This window comes from Tetrao urogallus, assembly GCF_951394365.1.
Source record: "Tetrao urogallus genome assembly, chromosome: 3".
NCBI lineage: Eukaryota > Metazoa > Chordata > Aves > Galliformes > Phasianidae > Tetrao > Tetrao urogallus.
In genome coordinates this window covers 47,307,536-47,329,204 of record NC_136815.1, presented here as the reverse complement: position 1 = coordinate 47,329,204, position 21,669 = coordinate 47,307,536, and the positions used below count along the sequence as shown (strand labels likewise).

At 40.8% G+C, this 21,669-nt stretch overlaps 1 protein-coding gene across 1 annotated transcript in view; it reads right to left on the bottom strand.

Annotated features, from left to right (window-relative positions):
• Nucleotides 1-419: 419 nt before the first annotated feature.
• EMILIN2 (elastin microfibril interfacer 2) overlaps nt 420-21,669 on the bottom strand; it is a gene marked incomplete at both ends in the record, with an annotated part of 29,777 nt that continues 8,527 nt past the window's right edge. The window contains 6 exons of the mRNA XM_079533497.1: nt 420-757; nt 1,635-1,769; nt 7,463-7,501; nt 8,016-8,345; nt 12,801-14,723; nt 16,852-17,027. Of these exons, the coding sequence (XP_079389623.1) occupies nt 420-757; nt 1,635-1,769; nt 7,463-7,501; nt 8,016-8,345; nt 12,801-14,723; nt 16,852-17,027 (2,941 nt within the window). The remainder of the gene's footprint in view (nt 758-1,634; nt 1,770-7,462; nt 7,502-8,015; nt 8,346-12,800; nt 14,724-16,851; nt 17,028-21,669) is intronic.

Genomic DNA, 21,669 nt, shown 5'->3' with positions numbered 1-21,669 from the left:
CACTTTCTTGTCCCTGCTTTACTGAAAGCGCAAAAATAGCTGACTGCAGCTGTAAACTTCAGCTAAGATGTAAACTCTGATACACTTGGGATGCTGGCAGAGATAAACTGGGGATAAAACTGAAAAGGATATTTAATATAGGGGATAAGAGCGCAGTGGAGAAGTATCAACTCAGAATGCAACTGTTGCTTAACAGCTGTTCTGTCTGTACAGGTAAACAAGGACTTGGAGAAAGAGTAGTTTGGCTACAGAACCAGGTCTGCTGTAGCTATCTCTGGTAACAGGACAAGAAAAAGGTTTCATTACAGACAAATCATCACTGAAATCAAATATATAAACTGAATATATTAAAGCTTTGAATTTTATTACTCTTAATTTCTTCAGAATATCTTACCCTTCTCTCCTGTTTGATGGTGGGCCTAAACATGGGAAATAGAAGGATAAAGGAGAACCCCACTAAACGTGGAGTACATTTCATCAGAGTCTGTGTAGGCCAGCTTGCCTCCTGTTACGACGACATTTACTTCATCTCCTGCTTTGAGGTGAAGAACAAGGTGGAATGTTCCAGGACCACCACAGGTCCGTTTCCCCGAGTAGGGTTTGTGGTACTCCAGCAGTTCCCTTCTGTACCCAGCCGTGTGCAGCTGAGCAACACTTGCATTGGAGACGGACAGTACTGCTTCAACATACTCATCCCTCTCCGGAGCCAGCACAGCCGTGATCAGGTAGCGCCCTTCATATGGTGATGTGAATATGCCTGCAGGAGAGAGACAGGCTGAGCTTGTCCGAGTTGGTCAACACAGACAGGCCCAAGCACCCTATGCACAGTGAGAAACACGAAGCAACATGGGTTAATCCTCTGCTCACATAGATAATTGCGACAAGATCAGCTCAGGCAGCTGACCAACTGGAAGCAGTTATGAAGGCAAAGGAGAGTGGTGCGCTACAGGACTCTTCCATTGCCATTCATTTTAGAACTTCAGGCTCGGCTTGTAGAAAGTACCAACACCACAGGAATGTACACTTAAGTCCTGTTGCAGAGATACACATATAATCCTACTACTTCTTTTGTGTCAGAGCCCACCAGTCCTTCAGGACTTTAACTAGCATGTCTTGTTCACACTCAGAAGCCACCTGTCCTAAGGAGTTGCCACAACTCATAGCTGGGTGAGGAAGCAAAAGGCAGCCACGTGCTGTGCAAGTGTCCAGTAGGCTGAGGCACGCCTAACACCCTCAAGAGATATGACACTTGAGAAGGAGGTGGCCATGGTAACCATCACTGGGGAGGTAAAATACATTACCTCATTCCTTCCTCTGTCCAGGCCACAGTGAGGTGGGTCAGCAAGTGCTTCTCAGCTCTAACTGGATGCAGCTGCTTGAGGTGGGGTAGGAACACAGACCTGCAGTGCTGGTGATGAGCTGTGCCTCAGCATGATTGGGGTGGTGTGGAAAACCAAATATTGCAAGAGTGTGCCTGCTAAATCCATGGGAAGCTCCTACCATGGTGGATCTGGTTTGGGTGGACTCATGTATTTTGTTTTGTTCAATGCACCACAAGGCCAGGGATGGCATCATACCCTGGTAACGTGTTACTGCCATCTGGCACCTCCGTGGGTCCATTCTTTGGCTGTTACCTGTATTGGGGTTGTAAAAATCCCCATCATTCACGAGCACTTTGTTAAAGTGAACGACGCCAACGTCACTGGAGAAAGGCTTCTGCGTGAGCCCAGCTGAAAAGGACACCAGAGAGGCCGCAGCAGCAGCAGGTCCTAAAATGGGTAAGAACATGACTTAGGGTCACTTCAGGACAACACAGCCCTTCCCTGTAATGGTTTATAACCCAGTGTCTCTGTTCCCGCAGGTACATCACTCAGCCTAGCCCTTGAGGGATGCCAGAATTAGCAGACTACATACTGTTGGCCCAAGCCCCAGGTGTCTCACCATTAAAAAGACATTGAGTACTGCAACACTTCCCCTTTGGCCACAGCCTCCCAGTCAGAAAACAGGCATTGCCTACAAGTTGTTTTTCCTTCTAAGGAAAAGAAACGTGGCTCATAAATACTGCAAGCGGAAATCATGCCGTATCTGAATTTAGCAAGTCTCTGCCATAAAATTTCCATGGGATTCAGGCTGCCCCTGGACATCTCTGCTCTATGTCACCATCACAGTGGCAACAGAAGTGCTGAAGGTCTATAGTTCATGCCAGCTTTCCTACTTAAGTTGAGAATCAGAGCATACAGCTCTGATTTCCTCTGCTAAAGAGCCGTGAAAATATCTACAAAAGCAACAGGTATTCCAACAAAGAGAACCATCCCTGGGGCTCTTCTCCTTTTCTTTTGGGGAATTTTTCACTCTATATCTTTACTCTTTTCTAAACCAATCAGACAGACACATGAGTATTTCACAATGACTATCATTTGTTTACCAGCTAAACAGTGCAGTTACACTGGTGATTGATGAAATGTCCTTTGGACGATTAGGACAAAATTTTGCTTTTAAGCAGACAAACTTAAAGACAAGACTTAAGTGACCACCCACCTGTTCATCCTGCTTTAGTTCGCTTTCCTCTACACATTTCCCCTAAGCAGAACACTGCCAGCAGTGGTCAGCTCTTGTTTCTATGCTCAATTACTAGTAAGTAATGAATACACTTAAAGTTCCCCTTGGCTGCTCTTTCTCTTCTTCCCTATTCAGATTAGGATCCATGTCATCTCTGTGCTGTGCCAGTCCTTGCTTCTTGCTCTGCTTTCCTTAAAATAAACATTTGTTTCCTCTTTCTCTCAATTTGACAGTGTCCATCAGCAACCAATGATACAACCATTCAATTCATTTCAATACAGAGAAGGTGACAAATCTTTGTCCACAATGAGAATACACCAATGCTGTACTAGACTTTTTTTTCTTTTTTTTTTTCCCCTGAGTAACTTGGCATGAACACAGGGGAACTTAGGGGAAGGAGATGCAAATAACCACCAGCAGTTCCCTTCGGGGCTATTAACCAGATGTCTCATGTATCTTTGGAAATCTCCTCATTCAGTACTTAGCCTGCTTTGTGAGACAGAAGCCCTTTTAGCTGCCAATGCACGTGCAGGAGCTCCTTTGAACTGAGATGAAGTTGTTCAAAGGGCCCAAATGAATTGCAGGAAGTCTACTTAAGGAGCTCCTGCAAAGTTCCAGCACTTTAACACCACTTTCTACTCTCAGCTTACTCTGAGACTGAAACCAACAGTTAGTGCACATCAACTAACTTCTCACTGGTTGACTCAGACAGGTTCTTCTCACCTACAGCCACACAGTACAGATGGCACAAACTCTGCAGCTTGCCCATAATCGCTGTGCTGGAACTCACAGCAGCTACATACCATCCGGATGGGGAAGTGACTCCTGTCCTGGCTCACCACAGCTTCCCTTAGGTTTTCCTGCACTGACAATAATTGTTTGAATAGACTTTAGATTCTGCTGCTGAAGTTGCTCCAGATCTGCAGCCTTGTTCTTTTGAGCCATCAGCTCAGTCTTATGAGTACTGGTCTAAAGAAGGAATCTTAAATGCCTCTAAATATTTGGTAGATTAGTTTAAAAGAGGTTGTGGATGCCCCATCCCTGCAGGCATTCAAGGCCAGGCTGGCTGAGTCTCTGGACAGCCAGGTCTAGTGATTGGTGACCCTGCACATAGCAGGGGGGTTGAAACTACATTATCATTGTGGTCCTTTTCCCAGGCCATTCTATGGTTCTATGATTTCCAGCTGCACCTGTGCCTGTTTGAAGCTTTCACAAGTCCTACCAATAGCTCTCAGCAATGCTTTTGCAGAACCTTACAGAGAAGCTAACCAACATCCCACACATATCCCCACCTGCAAATGCTTTTCCTCACAGAGAGATCAGTTTCTCCAGGCAAGGTCTGGGCTTGGAACGTCTCACTTAAGCTAAAAAGCTAAGCAAAAAAATCAGGAAGAAAAGCTTCAAAGCATTTAAAAGCTAGGAATCACATACACCATCCTCATGAAGACACAGCTTGACAGAGAAAAAGCTTCACAAAAGATTCACAGGCCCTGTGAGCTGTGCTAAAGTCAGCTTCTGAAATGGATCATAACTCACAATAGGAAAAATTTCTTCCCAGAAGGATGCAGTGGCACAGGCTGCCCACAGAGGTGTTGCAGTCACCATCCCTGAAGGTGTTCAAGAACCGTGCAGATGTGGCACTGAGGGACGTGGTCAGTGGTCATGGTGAGGATGGGCTGATGGTTGGACATGATGATCTTAGTGGTCTTTTCCAACCTTAATGATTCTATAATTCATTCAGTGTGCTATGAAGACTTAGCTACTTTGCCTAAAAGTCTGTCCATAACAGCCCTTTCTGGTCTTAATGCTCCTAATTTACAAATCTCAGCCAGAAAAGGTTTGCCCTGTGGCTGACCTACTGTCCCTTGCACAAATATCTGTCCTTTACCCAGGCCTTCAAGTCTGCTTCTGTGAATTATGCTGTATTTTCATACAAACAGTGGCAAAACACAACCACTGGTGCAATGCCTTCCACTGCACCGAATCAGTAACGCGTAATAACCAGAATATTGTTCCCAGTCAAACAATCAAAAGGAAGGGCTAAATAAGCAAGAGAATCCATTGCAAGCACAGCAGGAGAATTTATGTATTCAATAAACTTTTTCTTCAAATCAAGGAGCACCTGCAGCAACACAAATCTTACATCACAATAAACCTCATGGTTTTATATTTGAAACATTTCCATAGCTTTACTGGAAATGGCTCAATATCAGACAAGCGAGAAGAATTAAAAAGCCCAGACCAACACTCATCTGCATATATTCAGCAGTGTTCATACAGCAGTAGGGTTCATTGGCTCAGCAGTTTTTGGTACTACACAGCACAATAATCAGAGAATCATCAAGGCTGGAAAAGATCTCTAAGGTCATGTAGTCCAACTATCCACCAACCACCAATATTGCCCATTAATATGTCCCTCAGTGCCACATTCACACTTTTCTTGAACACCTCCAGGGCAGCCTGTGCCACTGCCTTACCGCTCTGAGATGAAACTTTTCTTAACATCCAACGCAAATCTCCTATAAAGCCTCTCTGAGAGAAGCCATCACCCCTCATCAGAGCTGCAGGGTTGAGGGCACTACCAACAATGCAAACCAGAGAGTGGGGAAGGCAGGCTGTGCTTTCAGTGAAATGTTTTCACTGTGATCCTCTGTATGCTGATCAGAGTGTCCAAATCCTCTTCTTGGCTCTGTCTTTGCCCATCTGTGTGACTGGGGATCTTCAAGCACTTTTTTATTGGCTCCCAGACCAGTTCATCAGCCAATCTATGACCTCTGCCTCTGCAACTGTCAGTAAAGAAAAGTTCTCATGGCTCTAAAATTGTCATGCTTCAATATGTGCTCATGATGCTTTTTTTCAATAACAGTTGATTCAACGCTTTTTGTAGTAAAAGAGATTAAGCAGATGAACTTTGGTCCTGGTATTTAGCTCACCTTTATCATAAACTTGTTGCTCAGAAACAGAAATGAAAGGGAATCAGAAACAAAAGGGAGTACTTAGAAGGCAAATTTAATAATACATGCTTTCTGCTTTAGGAATTATAGGACTTTGCTCAGGGACATGATTTAGCGGGGGGTTGTCAGATTTAGGGTAGTTTGGTTAGGTTGTGGTTGGACTCAGTGATCTTTAAGGTCTTTTCCAACCTGAGTGATTCCATGATTCCATGATTCTATGGTTCTACAGTACAAGGCTTGATCTTTCAAATTACCATTTCAGTACCGTAAAATGTGGAAGACTGACAAAGACATCATTAACTAGAATTAGGTATGAAAGATTCCTCAACATCTTACCTAAGTCCTTCCTCCAATAAACTCCAAATCTTCCCTTCCTCAGCTGTTAATTTCTATAACTTTTTCAGCTGCTGTGTTCTGCCCCAAATAGCTCTCTGTCACTGCTATTTATAAGCAGTCCCCACTCGTATGATTAGGGTCAGTGGGTGTAAATGCCCCAACTCCAATAAGTAAAATAGCTATTTGTGCCACATCACATTTGTACCACACCATACTAACTGCTTTCTACGACCTTGTCTGACCTCAGGGTGTGCAGGGGATTTTGGGTGAAGTGTGACAGATCAGCAGGTCTGTCTTATAATGAGATAGCCTTCAGAGGCATAGATAGGAAAAATAGCTCCTTGGTTGAGCCTGTCTCTCTGTAGATCTCAGGGTGATACCCTTCGTTGCAACATGTCCCACCAAGCAGCAATCATGCACATCAGCTACCACACCCTGCCCTTCCAACATTTTTAACATGCACAAGTTCATACATTTTTAGCATCAACCTATTAAAATACTGCTGCCTATAACTGCAGAAGTTTGTATAGAGAAGAATAAACCCCCAGGATATCCATTTATCACAGAAATCTAGGCATTTATATTGACTTTGCTGGCATCAAGATAAATGAGCTTCTCTTTACTTCACATCCTTTTCCAGAAGCCTTATCTATTGCTGCTTGTTCTTGCCATGCAATCCTCAAGATTGCTTCAAGGCTCTGATAGATTTTTAATTGGAAAGTATAGGCATCACAATTATGACATCGAATCTTCTTGTCAGTCCTCAGATCAGCCTTCAGAAAGAGCACCTGTGATTTTTTTAAGGCTACTAAACTAAAACCCAAGGTTGGGATTTTGGATGCCATCAAGCCCTGATTTTGTATCTACTTATGATACTTCCTTAAACAAATTTAGATGAAATCATTCTTTGTGAAGAAAGGGTGGGAATATTCACAGGATATCATTCACAAGACTTTGATAATATACAGGGTGTGAGGCTGCAGGGCTAGCAGCACCCCATCAACATAGTTATTGAGGCCAACTAGTGTCTCCCACACAAAGGTAATATACCTGTTTATCATACAAATCCATGAGTGAGTTATTATATGGACAATTATGATAAAGCCACACCTAACATAGAAAACTGCATTTTACATTTTTCTAAATGGTGGTGGACAGTGGGAAACACTCCTACTTTCACTGTAGTCAGAAACATGTTGTCATCTTTTCAACAAAGGCAGAAAGTCCCCCGTGAGGAGGACTAACTCACGTGCTATCTCAGTTACTAACAGTGCTTCAAGACCTTAGAATCAGCCTAATTAATCTCTTACTAAAGAAATATTAAATTCATTGGAAAGAATTATCTATTTTTTCACTTAAAAGGAACAAAGTCAGTCCTGACATTTGCTAGGAAACAGAAACTATAATAAAAAATAAAAAAACAACCTCACAAAATAAGCAACAAGAGCCCCAAATTTTAAGATCAAATTTTCAAAGGATGCAGATTTAATGCTTGGGTAGAACAAAAAACGCATCAGATTTTCCTCAGCATCACTTTGTTCTCCCAGCCAGCACTCTCCAGAATCTGAAATAAAGCACCTGTGCAAAGAATTTCTAGGAAACAATGATCTTACCTTGTGAGTCTATGTTTGGAGGTGATAACTTTGGATATCCTGAAAAGGAAAAGTAATATGTGTTGCATGGTATGTAATTGAGCACATTATGACAAAGAATCATTGCATTCTTCTAGAAAAATATCCTCTGTTAGCATAAAATAGCCTACTGAAATAGTTAACAAACAGCATCTCCAACAAAATGCTCAGATTATCGTTAAGCTGTGGTGGTTGTGGCAAAGAAAACTAAATTCTTATTCTAATACACTATAAGCACTACAGGAAGAAAAAGTTAGTTCTCCCTAGTGGCAAATGCTGCTGTACTCACCAAGAATTTTACATCAGCCCCACTGACATCATGCTCTGCACAGCCCTGGCAAAGGTAACAAAACTGGTACTGAGCATGTTTCCCTGCTTCCATCGCCAGCTGGAGGCTGCCAAGCTCCATTACAAATCACCTCTGCCATAAGCCTGCTCCAAATAGCTGTAACGGGTGAACAGGAAGGCCCCCCTAGAAAAGACCTGGCATGTCCATGGGTCTTACTGAAGAGTTCACTATTCGTTTGACTCTCACCTGGTGCTCCAGCGTACCCCTCCGCAATGGGCATGGTGCTCTGACCAGCCTGACCATCGACGCTTCTCAGCCGGCCTCTGCCTGACATCAGCACTGTGCCAGGAGGTCCGGCCTCTCCGGTTTCCAGGATGATCCCGGTCGTGCCAGGCAGGAATGGAGTCAGGGCTGAGCCAGGCAGCCCCGGGCGTGCAGGCCTGGGCTGCGGCGGCTGCAGCAGGGGCCGCTGCCGTGGGGGCTGGATCCTGGGCCTGGAGGGCAGCAACGGTGCGCCAGGCTGGGGCTGCAGCGCAGGTCTCGGTGGCACTGCCTGCCGCGGTGCTTCTGGTCGCCCTTTGGAACATTTGAAGAAGAAAATAACCGAGAATTATTTGCCTAACACAGAATTGCTGCATGCACATTGATGAAAGTATTTCAGAATTAAATGGGACTCAATTCAAGACCATCTTACCACTCAGACACTGAGCCACGTGGACAAAACTCCACATTGCACTTGAAATACTACAGACTGCCCACTCCCTCAGCCTGTGCCACAGGGATGGGATGAGCAACAGTCAAAGCAACCTGTGAACACTCCCTCGATTAGTCCAGCCTGGGCTTTCTGCACCAAGCCAGCCTGTATTTTACAGCTGCCTCCCACCAGTGCTTTCATCCCTGCTTCATGCTCTCCCTCCTTCCTTCACGTCAATCCCTCCTGCTGACATCTCTTCCTTCTACTCTGCCCTCAACACCCAGCACAGAGCAGACTTGTTCATATCCAAGCCTTGAGCTTGAAAAAAAATAAATCCACAGAAGAAAAAGAGTAAGTGGACACTGGCTTAGGGATTTTCCTCTCCTTTGAAAAGCAATGAATTCATAATTCTAAGTGCTCCCATTACTAATATTTTCTAACAACAAAGACAGAACCCCAGGATATAATTTACCCAAAGTGCCTTTATTGTTTAAAAAGAAGAGATACCATTAAGAGAGTTTTCCAGCAGGGCAGCCAATGCATATGACATCAGGGCTGACACAGTTACACTTGAGATCTGTTCCAGTTCTAAATTCCTTATAGGAATTATGATGTATTCATATAAATCAAGTCCCAGATTAAATTTAAGGATACAACATCTTCTAAAGTGTGAAGCTGAATTATGTCTACATCAAGAATGGTATTAACAAAAAAAAGTTCCTGCCTAAATGCACATTTCAGCATAGTAAAAAATTTCTAACTATATTGATATTGTACATTAGCACTGGATATATTTGTTGAAATTTAAGACTTAAACATGACTTTAGGCAAAGGGATGGGAGTGAGAAATGGACAAACGTCCCCTTGCAAACTACCCAATTCAACTTGTCATGCCATACACTCCACCAGAGTCTGCAACAGGACCCAGGCCCTCCATACCTCTCATAAGAACTTCACATAAGCTTTCCAAATCACTATAAGGCTATCCAAAGTTACAGTCTCGTAACACCTGCATTCATTTGCTATATATGCCCTCTAAAAAAGTCTTCCTGAGTTTTGCTGGCTGATTTTACATCAGTTCTAAGAGACAAGCAAAGGAGAGTGCACCCTCTGGGAAATGAGGAGAACTGGCTTCTTTAGACATGAAGAAAGCTGAGGTACTTAATGAGCTCTTTGCCCTGGATTTAAACTAAAAAAGGGGAGATTTAGGTTAGATGTTAGGAAAAAATGCTTTACTAAGAGGGCAGTGAGGCGCTGGCACAGCTGCCCATGTAAGCTGTGGTGCCCCTTCCCTGGCTGCACTCAAGGCCAGGTTGAATGGGGCTCTGGGCAGCTGAGCTGCTGGGGGCAGTGCTACCCATAGCATGGGGTGGGACTGGGTGGGCTTTGAGGTTCCTTTCAACCCAAACCTTTCTGCAATTCTATGACCCTAATTTGTGATACAATGCTAACAGTTAATGTTATCTCTCACTGACGTAATGCAGAGTGTACAGTCTGTTTCTTACATTGTAAGTCCAGCAGATGATATTAAGCTGTTATTTTTCAAACTCTTCTACAATCACCAGAGGAATTGCAGCTCAGGTCAAATAACGGTAACCAAAGCAAACTACAAGCAGCTGGCTTTAAGACTATACTTCCATCCACCAAAAAGCTTCATGAATTCGTATGAAAAGCCAGCAGCAAAAAAGAAATCTCTGACTTTAACACCACTTAGTTTCACAACATTTGAAGAACAATTGTGTCTGCAGAGAGGAACAGACTGCAATGAGAAGCTCTTCTGCAAGGACTTATAGTATAAGATGAAGAGCTGGGGGCAGCGATCATTTTATTTTGGACAAAATATGGCTGGATTGCATTACCTTGGCAAATACATCATATGCAGTCATTTATGTGCTTGGAGCAGACCACCACCTGCCATCACCTTGTTTAATGCTAACAGAACAATGTTATGCAATCTTCACCAGAAATCCAAACTAATACCACATGCTTCTGGCCTCTGGGTCTCTATGTGCTGTCATGTGCAGCCATTCTCTAATGCAGTGTCTTAGTTTGGACTCTGAATTCAAAACATCTGAATAAAAAAATTCGGAAGAAAATACAGCAACGCTCCTAGATTAAGTGATAAGAGTTGAAGTTGTATTCCTTCTGAAGTATCCTTGCTTTACCACCCCCAACAACCATATATTAGTAATGAGTTGTTCCAGTTCTAGTCCTTCTGAAGTCAAATGATATCACTTGAATGCTATGATATGCTGGCAAATAGCACAGAAGAAATTTAGCACTGATCTACAGCCAGAACTGAAAACCTTTCCAATCAGCATAGGTATCAGAGAGGATCCCGCAGTCACACATGAAAGTAAAAACCATTACAGCCGTGCCCAGCTCCCGTAACGGGGCTCCCAAACTGCTTTCCAAAGCGGCTCTTTTGCCAAAATCTTTCTGGACCTCCAATTATCAAAGTTTACCAGACTGCTGTGCTAGACAGTATTATTTTAATTGGAAACATTCGAGGATCAACACATGAACCCTTGAGGGGCCAGAAGCAGCTTGAAGCAGAACCAGCCGCCCAGGTTACTCCACTTCCCAGCTCTAACAGCTGGGCTTCTCCCTGGGTGCCTTAAAACCCAGTGGTGGATGCAGAGAACAGCTCTGCTATGAAACTGAATTATGCTATGGCAGCCCAGGTAAGCTTAGGCTTTTTAATGCCTTATAATGCTGTAATAGTTGTTGAGAGAAGATTTTACTATGAATATCCAAGAATTTTGGACCTCTTCTATTCCTCCTCACTTCTGCCTTTAATGGAAGAGAATTAAAAATAATTAATTAGTACTTAATACAAGAGCTTCTCACCTCAGAAGGAATTATGTGTTAAGTACTGCAATACATTTGGTCTTAATCAAACACTCAAAACAAACACATCTAGCACAAGCTTTCAAGTCTTTGCCTGGGGATGGGAGAAGCATTCTTCCCAACAGAAATTACTTTGGATCTTTCCTGAAGAAACTTTTCCATGCACACAAGCAGACTCTCAGTTATGCATCAGATTTTTCCCAAACAACACCAACTCCAACAACCTATGAGGTTTTCTTTTAGCACCTTTTCTTCAGATTTAGGGCCAGACACAGAAATTGGCCTCTTTCGTACTGCTCTCTCACCACCCGAATGCATTCTTCCCTCTGAAGACACCAACTTCATCCAAGAATTAATATTCCAGCAGGACTGGACAGATCCAAACATGGCACCTCTATCTCGATTTTTGACACAGTAATTTGCCTTGTGTCAAATTTACCTCAGATATACACAGAATTAAAACGAGAAGCATCTCCTGCACTACGCAACCAACTGAAAAGTGACATTTCAGAACAGTCTGAACTTCCTATGTTTTTTTTTTTCCTCATGGAAACAGAAACAGGAAACCAACTTGCTTCAGAAAACTTGGACTCTTTCAAAAAACATTGCTGAAATTTTAGGCAAGAACTGCAGAGGGGGGTGACTGGCATTTGGCAAGGTCTCTAAAACCATCATAGCCAGATTCACTGACATGCAGAAGTCACCATTTCATGGTATTGTGAGCCAAAGAGGATATGCCTCTGCTTCTCAACCACTCTGACACAAACTTGAAACTCACCAGGAAGGCACATTGAGCTAACCAGTTGGATGACTAACAGAAATGGCCGAGACGTGAAAACAACACCAGTGGTGACGTAAGTACATTGTCAACTTGCCAACTACACTGTGGGAATGCAAACTTCTGGCAGGGCTATGAAGTGTTAAACTGACACATCAAAATATGCCAGAGCTTGTTTGTGAAAGCTGCACATGAAAGAGTTGATGCTGAGTTATAATTATTAACACATGCTGTGGAAAAAACTTACAGGGAACCTTCTTATCATAAATTCAAATTCCTTTGTCTTTAGTTTTCTCAACTTACCCTTAAATTCCCCTGGAGAAATCAGCTGGGGGCTTCTCACACATAATTTCACATATACACACATACGAAAAATAAAGCTGAATAAAATTAAGTGGAATAACACCCACAGATAACTATTAACTATAACTCATTTAAATACACTATCTAAAAATATTACTTATTCTGGCTTAAAGTAAGCATGAAAGTACATGGTACTTTTTTTTTTTTTTTAAGAATGCTTTTAAAAAGCAGTCAAAGTTCTCGATAGTGTTCTAAAGCAAAGAGTCAAAATTGCAGTTGTAAAAACAAAGCAGTAATAGTGTAAAATTATTTTTTTCCTCCTTTGTTCAGTTAATCTATATATGATTCAGAAAAGAAGGCCTGTTAAAAGCAAATAAAACGGCATTAAAAAGACAGGAAAACTTACTTGTGTCAGACTGTGATTTCAGCATGCCTTCCATGTCTGTGGTAATTTTAGAGACCTGACTATAAAACCGCTGGACAGAATTTTTGAGGCCAGAAATATCTTTGGAATGAGATGATATAGTTCCATTCATTTCACGTATGCAGTTCCATAAGCTGCTCACGTGCTTATCTAGACCTTCTTTTATCTTCTGCAAGCTACCCGAAACAGAGTCCAGCTTGCCACAAACCTTTTCAACACGTGAGACTCTGCTCTCAACATCTGCAACGCCATCCTGCATACCATGGGTCTTTTCTTTACACTTGCTATGATCATTCAGGATTTGGTCATTTAATTGTTCTAGTCTCTCTCTCACTTCACTGCAGCAATTATCACTAGGATGAATGGTTTGATTTGCAAATGTCTTCTGCATTTGATCAATTTTTCGGTAGACACCTCTTTGTGTCTTTCTACAGGTTGAGTTGACTCCCAGAAGTTGCTCCTTGCAATTATTCAAGCCATCTTGAATATTCTTCACATCTTTATCCATGACATTTAGACTATACCGGAGTACTCGTAAATCTCTCTGTATTTTCTGGTTGTCACGCTGGTTGCCCTTAATTTTCTCATTAAGAGAGCTATTTAAAAATTGCAGAAGAGCAGAGTTGTTCTCTGTTTTCATAAGCAAGTGACTGTAATTGTTATTACAATTTTCTAGCTCTTTCTGAAGGTTCTCCATACCTTGTGGTGCAGACTGACACTTCTGCCCACAGATGCGTTCAAGGGACAGCAGTTTGTTTTTCATGAGATTCATCTCTGCTGTAAATTGCTCATTTGCAAACCCAGTGTCACTGGGCATGATAGGCACAGGATTCATGTACATTCCATCTGGGTCTGTGGTATTAGCCATCTCTAAAATAGTGCCACCCAGCCTATCTTCTAGTGCCCGTAGTTTTTGGTCAAACAAGTCTCTCAGCTCATCTGCCTCAACAGCTATAGTGTTTCTGAGAGTTTCCTCAACGTAAAAGCAGTGCTCTTCAGCATTTCGTTCAGTGATGTTCATCCTTGCATCTAGCTCCTCCAGCCTCTCACCAAACATGTCTTCCAAATCTGGAGTTGACAATCGACTGATTTCATTATCTATTCTCACGTTCAAGATCCTGTGTGCTTCCACAACTCTGTCAAGCTTCTTATCTAAATCTTTTATCTGCTGGTCCAAGTCATTTCTCTCACTCTCCTTGCAGCAACTGGAATGGTTTGATGGAATCTGAGTACGGAGAGAATTTATCTCCTTCTTCAAGTCATTTTCTTTGCCTTTTATAACATCTATTATACCTAAACAGTTATTTTCATTATCATCACACTGCTGCTGGATATCCTGTAGTTTGTATTCACAAGAGTTCTTCAGATCTGCCATTTTCTTTTCAAATCCTTCCAGCAATTCCTGTCTGAGGGACTCAAATCTTGAGTCTATATATTCCCGATATATATTGTCACTAGGCATTGTTATTGTGGGTCCCTGTGCTGCCTCCTGCAGTTGTTTTAACTGTCCTTCATAGCCTTTTACTTTACCATTCAGTTCTTCCAGCTTATCATTCCTGTTCTTCAAGGCCTCTTTGACCTCAGCTAGCTCAGACTTCAGATCTTCCACTTCAAAATCAAGAAAAGGGTCCTTCTGATCTTTACTGCTGAGTCCAGGCAGATGAATACTATCTGTTTCACCACTAACTGCACTATCAGGCTCGGGGCGATCATAAAGGTTGTTCAGCCAAGTGACCAACATCTTACTGGCATCTTCTTGAACAGTCAGCTTCAGATTTTCGTTCACACGTGCCAAGGAGGACTGAAGTTCTATCACCGATCGCGTAAGTCTAAATAATTCTTCCTCAAAAAACTGCATTTTCTTCTCATGTGGTGGAGGTTCTGGCACTTCTGTTGGTTCAGCATCTGTTTCAAAGAAATAGCAGACAAAGTCTTTACATAAGTATTCCTAGCTGTGTCTGTTTCAGTCAACGGAAAACGATTGTACTTTTGCTGAAATCCAAATAATGTTCTAGAATGCACAAGGTTAGTTCCTTTTCCTGTCAGTTCTTTCAGTAGTTTAGTATTAAAATCCTAACAAATATTTTCAAACTAGAAGTTTTATAACATTGACCAATTCCTGCCATGATACTAATTGTTAAATAAATTAGCAAGCAGAAAATCACTAATAAAACATTACAGATTTTTATATGTGAAGACACAATTCTCTTAGAACAATGGTATTCTCTGTAGCAATAACTTAGCGTGTGCCACTCTTAAATTTCCATTGAAGATTTGAGTAGCAACAACCTATGTGCATGAAGAGGCTTTGTGCTCCAGTATTTTGCTGAGTTTGAGTTCAAATGCATATTACTGGATAGAGTTCTTCACTCTTGTTATCACACTCATTGCAAAATTATGCAACCCTAACCCTAACTTGATACATATTTAAATAGTAAACAACGCATAATCTCTGCGTATCCAAAACTAAACTAACACTAGCACTACGCACTTTCAATAAAAAAGTACAAGCAGACTATTATTTACATACCCCTTTGCCATTATGCACTAAGAAGCAAACTCTATAACAACAGCATCCATAGTCCCAATTCTGATTTTGCACTATATCCTTCCTATAATTCAAAATTCAAAGACCTTTGCACAGTTAAGGCATTCCGTTACAGGAACAAGTACAAGTAAAATGAAGTTAAGAAGCAGAAGTGAAGGAGAAAATATACTTTATTATGGAAAACAGATACACGAATTCTTAGCATCAGAAGAGTTCTTTCAGATGACAAGTAAACAGCTAAGAACAAGAAAAGTCTCCTGTCAAATTGTGTCTATGTTGTGCTCAGGAATTGTTAACAGTTTAATTTTCAGACTAAAGAATCCTAGCACTGGTTCCAAGCTACAAGGTAAGACAACATTAAGATAGGTGCTGAAAGCCACAAGATTGGAATTATTCTTAGTTTTAAGCTGGATTTCAGCTTAAAGACAGCACAAAGGATATTCAAGACTGGCATGGTGGCCAATTTAATACTGAAGAAGTATGAACATATGGAGTGTAGCTACTACATATACATTGGTCCATGTTTTCATGGAAACAGTTTTTTGGGGATTTTTTGTAGGAGCAGAAAGAAAATCTCTCTATATAAGCAGCATACAAGTTACTAAAGAGATTGCTGTGTTTTATTATCAACCTTTGTGCAACACCTTTGGAAGTAATATTTTAGGTGGGCTACTAAAATATTTAAAAGCCTTATTTTTAAAGAATGTATATAATCGATAGGAATAATTTAAAGCCATGTATTCAAACCACTTCATTCAACTGCATTAAAAAAGCCACTGGAAATCTGACTAAGTGCTATATGTGACATTAATCTCCTGTGATGCTGTGAAAAAGCCCTTTGGAAGGAAACATCATCATCTTTTCTTAATGGTAAAAGTCATAATACTACAGTAAGAACACTCCTCTTACCCTTTAAGAATACAGTATCTCATACGAACATCATTCATTCTTTAAGGTGTTTTTTCAGCATTTGAGGCTTATTATTCCCTTACCATTACTTAAGGTAAGTCATCTAGTATTAATCTGTAAAATCTGCTCAAACCCTTGAACAAACGAAGCACTGTGAAACTGCTAGGAAGAATTTCCTAGTATTAAAATTAGTACGTTCTTTTTTGTTTTAATAGCAGCTCCTCTCAAATATATCTTTCTTTCCAAAGACTGAAGAAACAAACAAACACAAAATCTCTTCATACTACTAGAAAGAAAAAAAAAAAAGAAAAAGACCTTAATATTTCCCTGAATCATGAGCAGACAGCTGGCATTTATTGGCCAGTGTTCCACACCCATCCCTCCGTTGTTCTTCAGGAAATTCTCTGTATTAAGATTACTGTTGCCTGGCTATTATTTTCCCGCCACACAGTATCTTCCATACGGATCCTGTACCTGCCAGCAGTTGGGTTTAATCAAAACCATCATGATTATTAAGAGGACAAAAGCAAGAAACCAGACATGATCATGCATACCAAAACTGAAAGAAAAAGTTACCCAAGCCTTTCTTCACAATAGCTTTTGCTGGTGTTGTGGGCCGACGAGCTGCCCTAGGCTGTTCCGATGGCCCTTCTCTGCAGTCTTCTCCTTTGTACCCAGGACAGCATCTCCATTCTAGCTCTGTCACAGTCTTATATGCAACCGTGTAGCGAGGTCTGAAACTTGTTCGGTATCTGCCAAAACAGAGAGTATTTTAAATTATTTGTAATCTCATCTGTTATCCAGATCAAACCTAAAATCAAGACTGTTTTCCCTTTAAAATCATTTCATATGTACTTCATTTTCTTCTTGGAACACCAAACGAACAAATGTTTTTGTCCAGGTTTTAAAGTTACCTGCACTTAACCAAGGCCAGTTCAGGGAGAGCAAGCATGGCCAGAGCAAGTGGGATAATGTGCTGGGGGAAGGGTCATCCACCAGACACTGCTGAGAGTAACAGTGACTGCCAGAGTATGGATTACTCTATAAATTCAAAACTTTTCTCCTCTAACTACTTGTCATCACAAACCAACCCATGAGGCTCCTCCAGCAGTAACATGATATCACAAAATGTTTCTGCCAGCTTTGTCTCTCCATAGTCACCACTTAAACATTCCTCATAATCTGTGTGTACAGAGCAGTTAAAGTCAGGAAGAACTATTCCAGGAAAAGACAAAACACTGAAAGCATGAGTCAGATAAGGACATGAAAGAAGGAGCTGGAAGAAAGGCAAGGGCCAGTGAAGGAAGCAACTCTTCCTCACTTCATTGTTCCAGTTAAGCTCAAGAGGGTCTTGCAGACAAACCTCTGCACGTTACGTGCACACAACTTCAAGGATCCCTAATTATTTGCTCAAAAGTTATTAAATAGCAAACTGCTTCTAACTGTACAACTTTCTTTAACCAAGACTATTTTCATAGTTTTCCTTATGCACGTATAATATAGAATCCCCCCAAGCCAAATTTCAGAAGCCGTTTTCTTTTATAAAAACTGCATCAACTTAAGGAATAGCTTATTTGGATTGATAAAAGTAAATATGTAATAAAGAAAGAATATGGAATAAATACGGACTAAATGAGGAAAATAAATACAACAGGAGTGGTATACCAGGAACACATTCTTCAACATAAACGAAAAGTTGTCCCAGTTCCTCATACCAATTCCTTTCTGTGAATAAAACTAATTGTATAGTGCCTACAGTTTTTAGGTCTTGTTTTTTGAAGACTATTTCAGTTTGCTTCCATTAAAGACAGACATGCTTCCCAACTGAGGTGCCCTTAGAGTAGTAATGCTATACAAGAAACAAAAGGCAGCAGCAAAGGGCTCAACAAGAGCTCTCCAACAGATTTCATTCATACAGGATGTCTTTTAGGACACAGAGAATACAGTGCAAACCAGAAACAGCTGTGTTATCACAAAGAATGGACTCCATGTTTCATTAAATGTTTTCTTGTATTAGTATGCAAACTCCCTTTTTGTCTCAAAGTAATCAGTTGCTAGCTATCAGATGGAAAGTATTGCGCCAACTATGAAGCAGTTTGTATTGAACGTAACAGAGTTTAACTGTCAATCTCCATGACTTTTCCTGCCACATTTGTATATAATTAAAGAAATATATATATATATATATATATATATATATATTTTTATGCAACATCTCCCACTTCACAGACGTAATTTTAATATGTCCTACATCTGATAGCCATTTGCTGTGTGCTTTTTGGTGAGCTGCTTCACAAATTTGGGGTGGGGGAGTTCAAAGTGTTAAATACTAATTTGTTTCTTCTCCAGTTCTGCAACAATATATTCTGATTTTTGCACAGAGGAAATACTTGGTGCTCTTTTGCGTTACCACTTCATCTATAATCACAGCATCATGGAATGGCCAGGGACCTCAAAGATCATGAATCTTCAACCCTCCTGCCACATGCAGGGCCGCCAACCTCCCCATTTAATACTAGACCAGGCTGCCCAGGGCCCCATCCAACCTGGCTTTGCACACCTCCATGGATGGGGTATCCACAGCCTCTCTGGGCAACCTGTTCCAGCACCTCACCACTCTCTTGGTAAAGAGATTCCCCATGATATCCAACCTTCATCTTCCCACCTTCAACTTAAAAACATTTCCCCTTGTTCTGCCATTATCTACCCTTTAACCTTTTATTAAAGGGCAAAAAGTTACTTTGACCAAAGACATTGTCCTCTTTTCACAACTGTTTTGGGGCCAAACAGTAGTCAGTCTGACAAGCCATACTGGATTCTCTTTTCTCTTAACAGAAAGGCAAGGGTGGGTCTGGCTGTAAATCTGTCAGCCACTCCCAGCTACGGTGGTCTGCTGTGGTTATCAGGTTTTCTGATTCTGACTTGGTGAACATTAACTCCAAGTGAGTTTCCAGTCTTTTTTTTTCTTTTTTTCTTTACCTTTGCAATAGCATACATGAAACAGCTGTGGGCTGGTTTCAAGCTCATAGTTTCTTTTACTGCATTCATGAAAACGTCTGCTGAATGCTGTTTACAGATGTAAAGTGCAGACATCTCAAGGTCAAGTGCTTAAAAATTAAATAGATGAATGCAGCGTAGAGGGCACCACTGGAAAGGACAACATCCCAGCCACCCATGAACTTCCTTTTCCTTCTTGCTTATCTGAATGTTAAACCACATCTCACTTGGGGAGTTTGGGTACAACTCCCTCCCTTTGAACCAGCTGCTAGAGGCAGAGAAGTGTCAGGATTAGCTAGACGCTTTAGGGGTTTGAAGTGGTTGAAGAGCCATTACCATCTCTCACACAAGCACCACATTACTGAAGTACAAACTCAAAATCCAGATCAATTTTCCTATGCCGGAAATGGTAGTACATACTTTGCTCTTATTTCCATAAAGCACTTAACTGCTCACAGCTCTGTGTGTGTTCCTTCCCACACTTTCAGGTCCAAAATCCCTCCTGTAAATCCAACTATTTTGACCGTCTTCAGACACCACCAAGTTGCATTTCCCTATTTCTTTCCGTAGAGAATGTTTACACTATATGTTTTATATATATATAATATATATATAATGTTTTATAGCTAAAAACAATTCTGTAAAAGGAATAAGAACAACTGTAGTGCAAAATACGTATTTGATTACTCAAATTATACAATTTTCCTTGTACCATTTCTGTCACTTCAATCAGAGCTCAGACAAGTTTATGCATACTTCCTCTACTGTCATGTTCATCAATGCAGCCACCTTCAGATGACCTCAATATTCAGCTAAAAGTAAATTACAAGACACTATCACATACAAAAGAACAACACAGAAAAAAATCTAAAGGAATCATGCTTAATATTTTTCATATGGGCAAATTATACAACTTTTTAAAAGAGGTTTTTAAAGCCAGAACTTTGCCCACAGAGTGGATTTCAGTTGGGGAGCCACAGACTTCCAGGGCTGTGCCAGCATTTAACAGTGTAATAGCACCAAACACAATTATATTCTTGGAAACGGTTCTGACAGAACAAAAGCAAAACATAACTTTCTGGTAGAGAGAACATCCAAAAAGTAATTTGCAGTTCTACATACTTAATGACATAGGATCGGGAGCTACTGAATAAGTCTGTATTTATATTTGCAGTACTTTCAATCAAATTGCTCACTTATATTCATATCAGGGCATACGAAACATACTCGGAACAGGAAAAGAGACAACGTCAATATAATGTTGCTTCTCTACACAACTGGACAGCTTTTAACAATATTTTATACCCATATTTTATCTCATAGATGTGAATCTCTACACAGTTACATAAGGAAGCAGTTTAGTCAAACAGATTCAGAAAAGTTCCTCAAGTCTGTTAAAGAACTCTGGCCTCACTTTAATGCCTGCAAATATTGGAACACAACTTAATAAGACTTAATAACACATTAAGTCTTCCTCCAGTTGATTTCTGCTATTCAAGTAAGCATTAATAGTCACAATTATTTTTACAAGTGTCTCACAGATGGCAATGTTTTTATTATATGATTAAAACTTGTACCACCAGCATTTATTGTACCTCAGTAACCCACCCATGAGGACCCTCAGCTAAAGACGACGATCATATCCTTTTGTTGAATTAAGTCAAATAATATTAATGAGGTCATTCTTTTAGAAAGCATGAACAGAGTGATTTCAACAGTCTCATTTTTCCCTGTAAGAAAGAAAATAAGAACAGCTGGGTTTTTAGGACTCTTTCCATGACAGAGTTTTAGCAACTAGTGCCTACTACCTTCACCATGAATTCAACACGTTGATCAAATGAGACAACACATTCAGAACAGTAATGTATGTCTCCATTTTTAATAACTAAATATCTCATAGCTGAACTGAAGTAGTACAGTGCAGCAGTAATGTTCAGTGTCTCTTCCTCTTTGAGAGGAAAGTATTTTCTTAGGAAAACGCTTTAATTAAAAATACATGTTTGCTTCAAAAGCTAGACGTTTTGACTATGGAATGAGCTATAATTTTCTCATGGTGCTAAACCACAGAAGGAAGCAGTTAGCACTGATATTTGGAATGTCACCTAAAAGCGATAAAACAAATCAGAAACATTTGGACGGAACTGGTGGGAAAACATATGGCTCAGTTCTGTAACTAGATATTAACATTCAATCTTTAGGGAAATGCAAGGAGATAACTGCCACCACATCCTCACTGTGAGCAAGGGACTGTAGAATCAGCATGTTTCTACATAAGCAGTGTATAAAATGTTTATTCTGAGCACAAAACTTCAAGGTCAGTCCAGAATTCTGTAGCCATTGGAACAGGTCCCATAACTTCAGAGGCCTGCAAATCGTGGTCTTATTGAATATAAGATA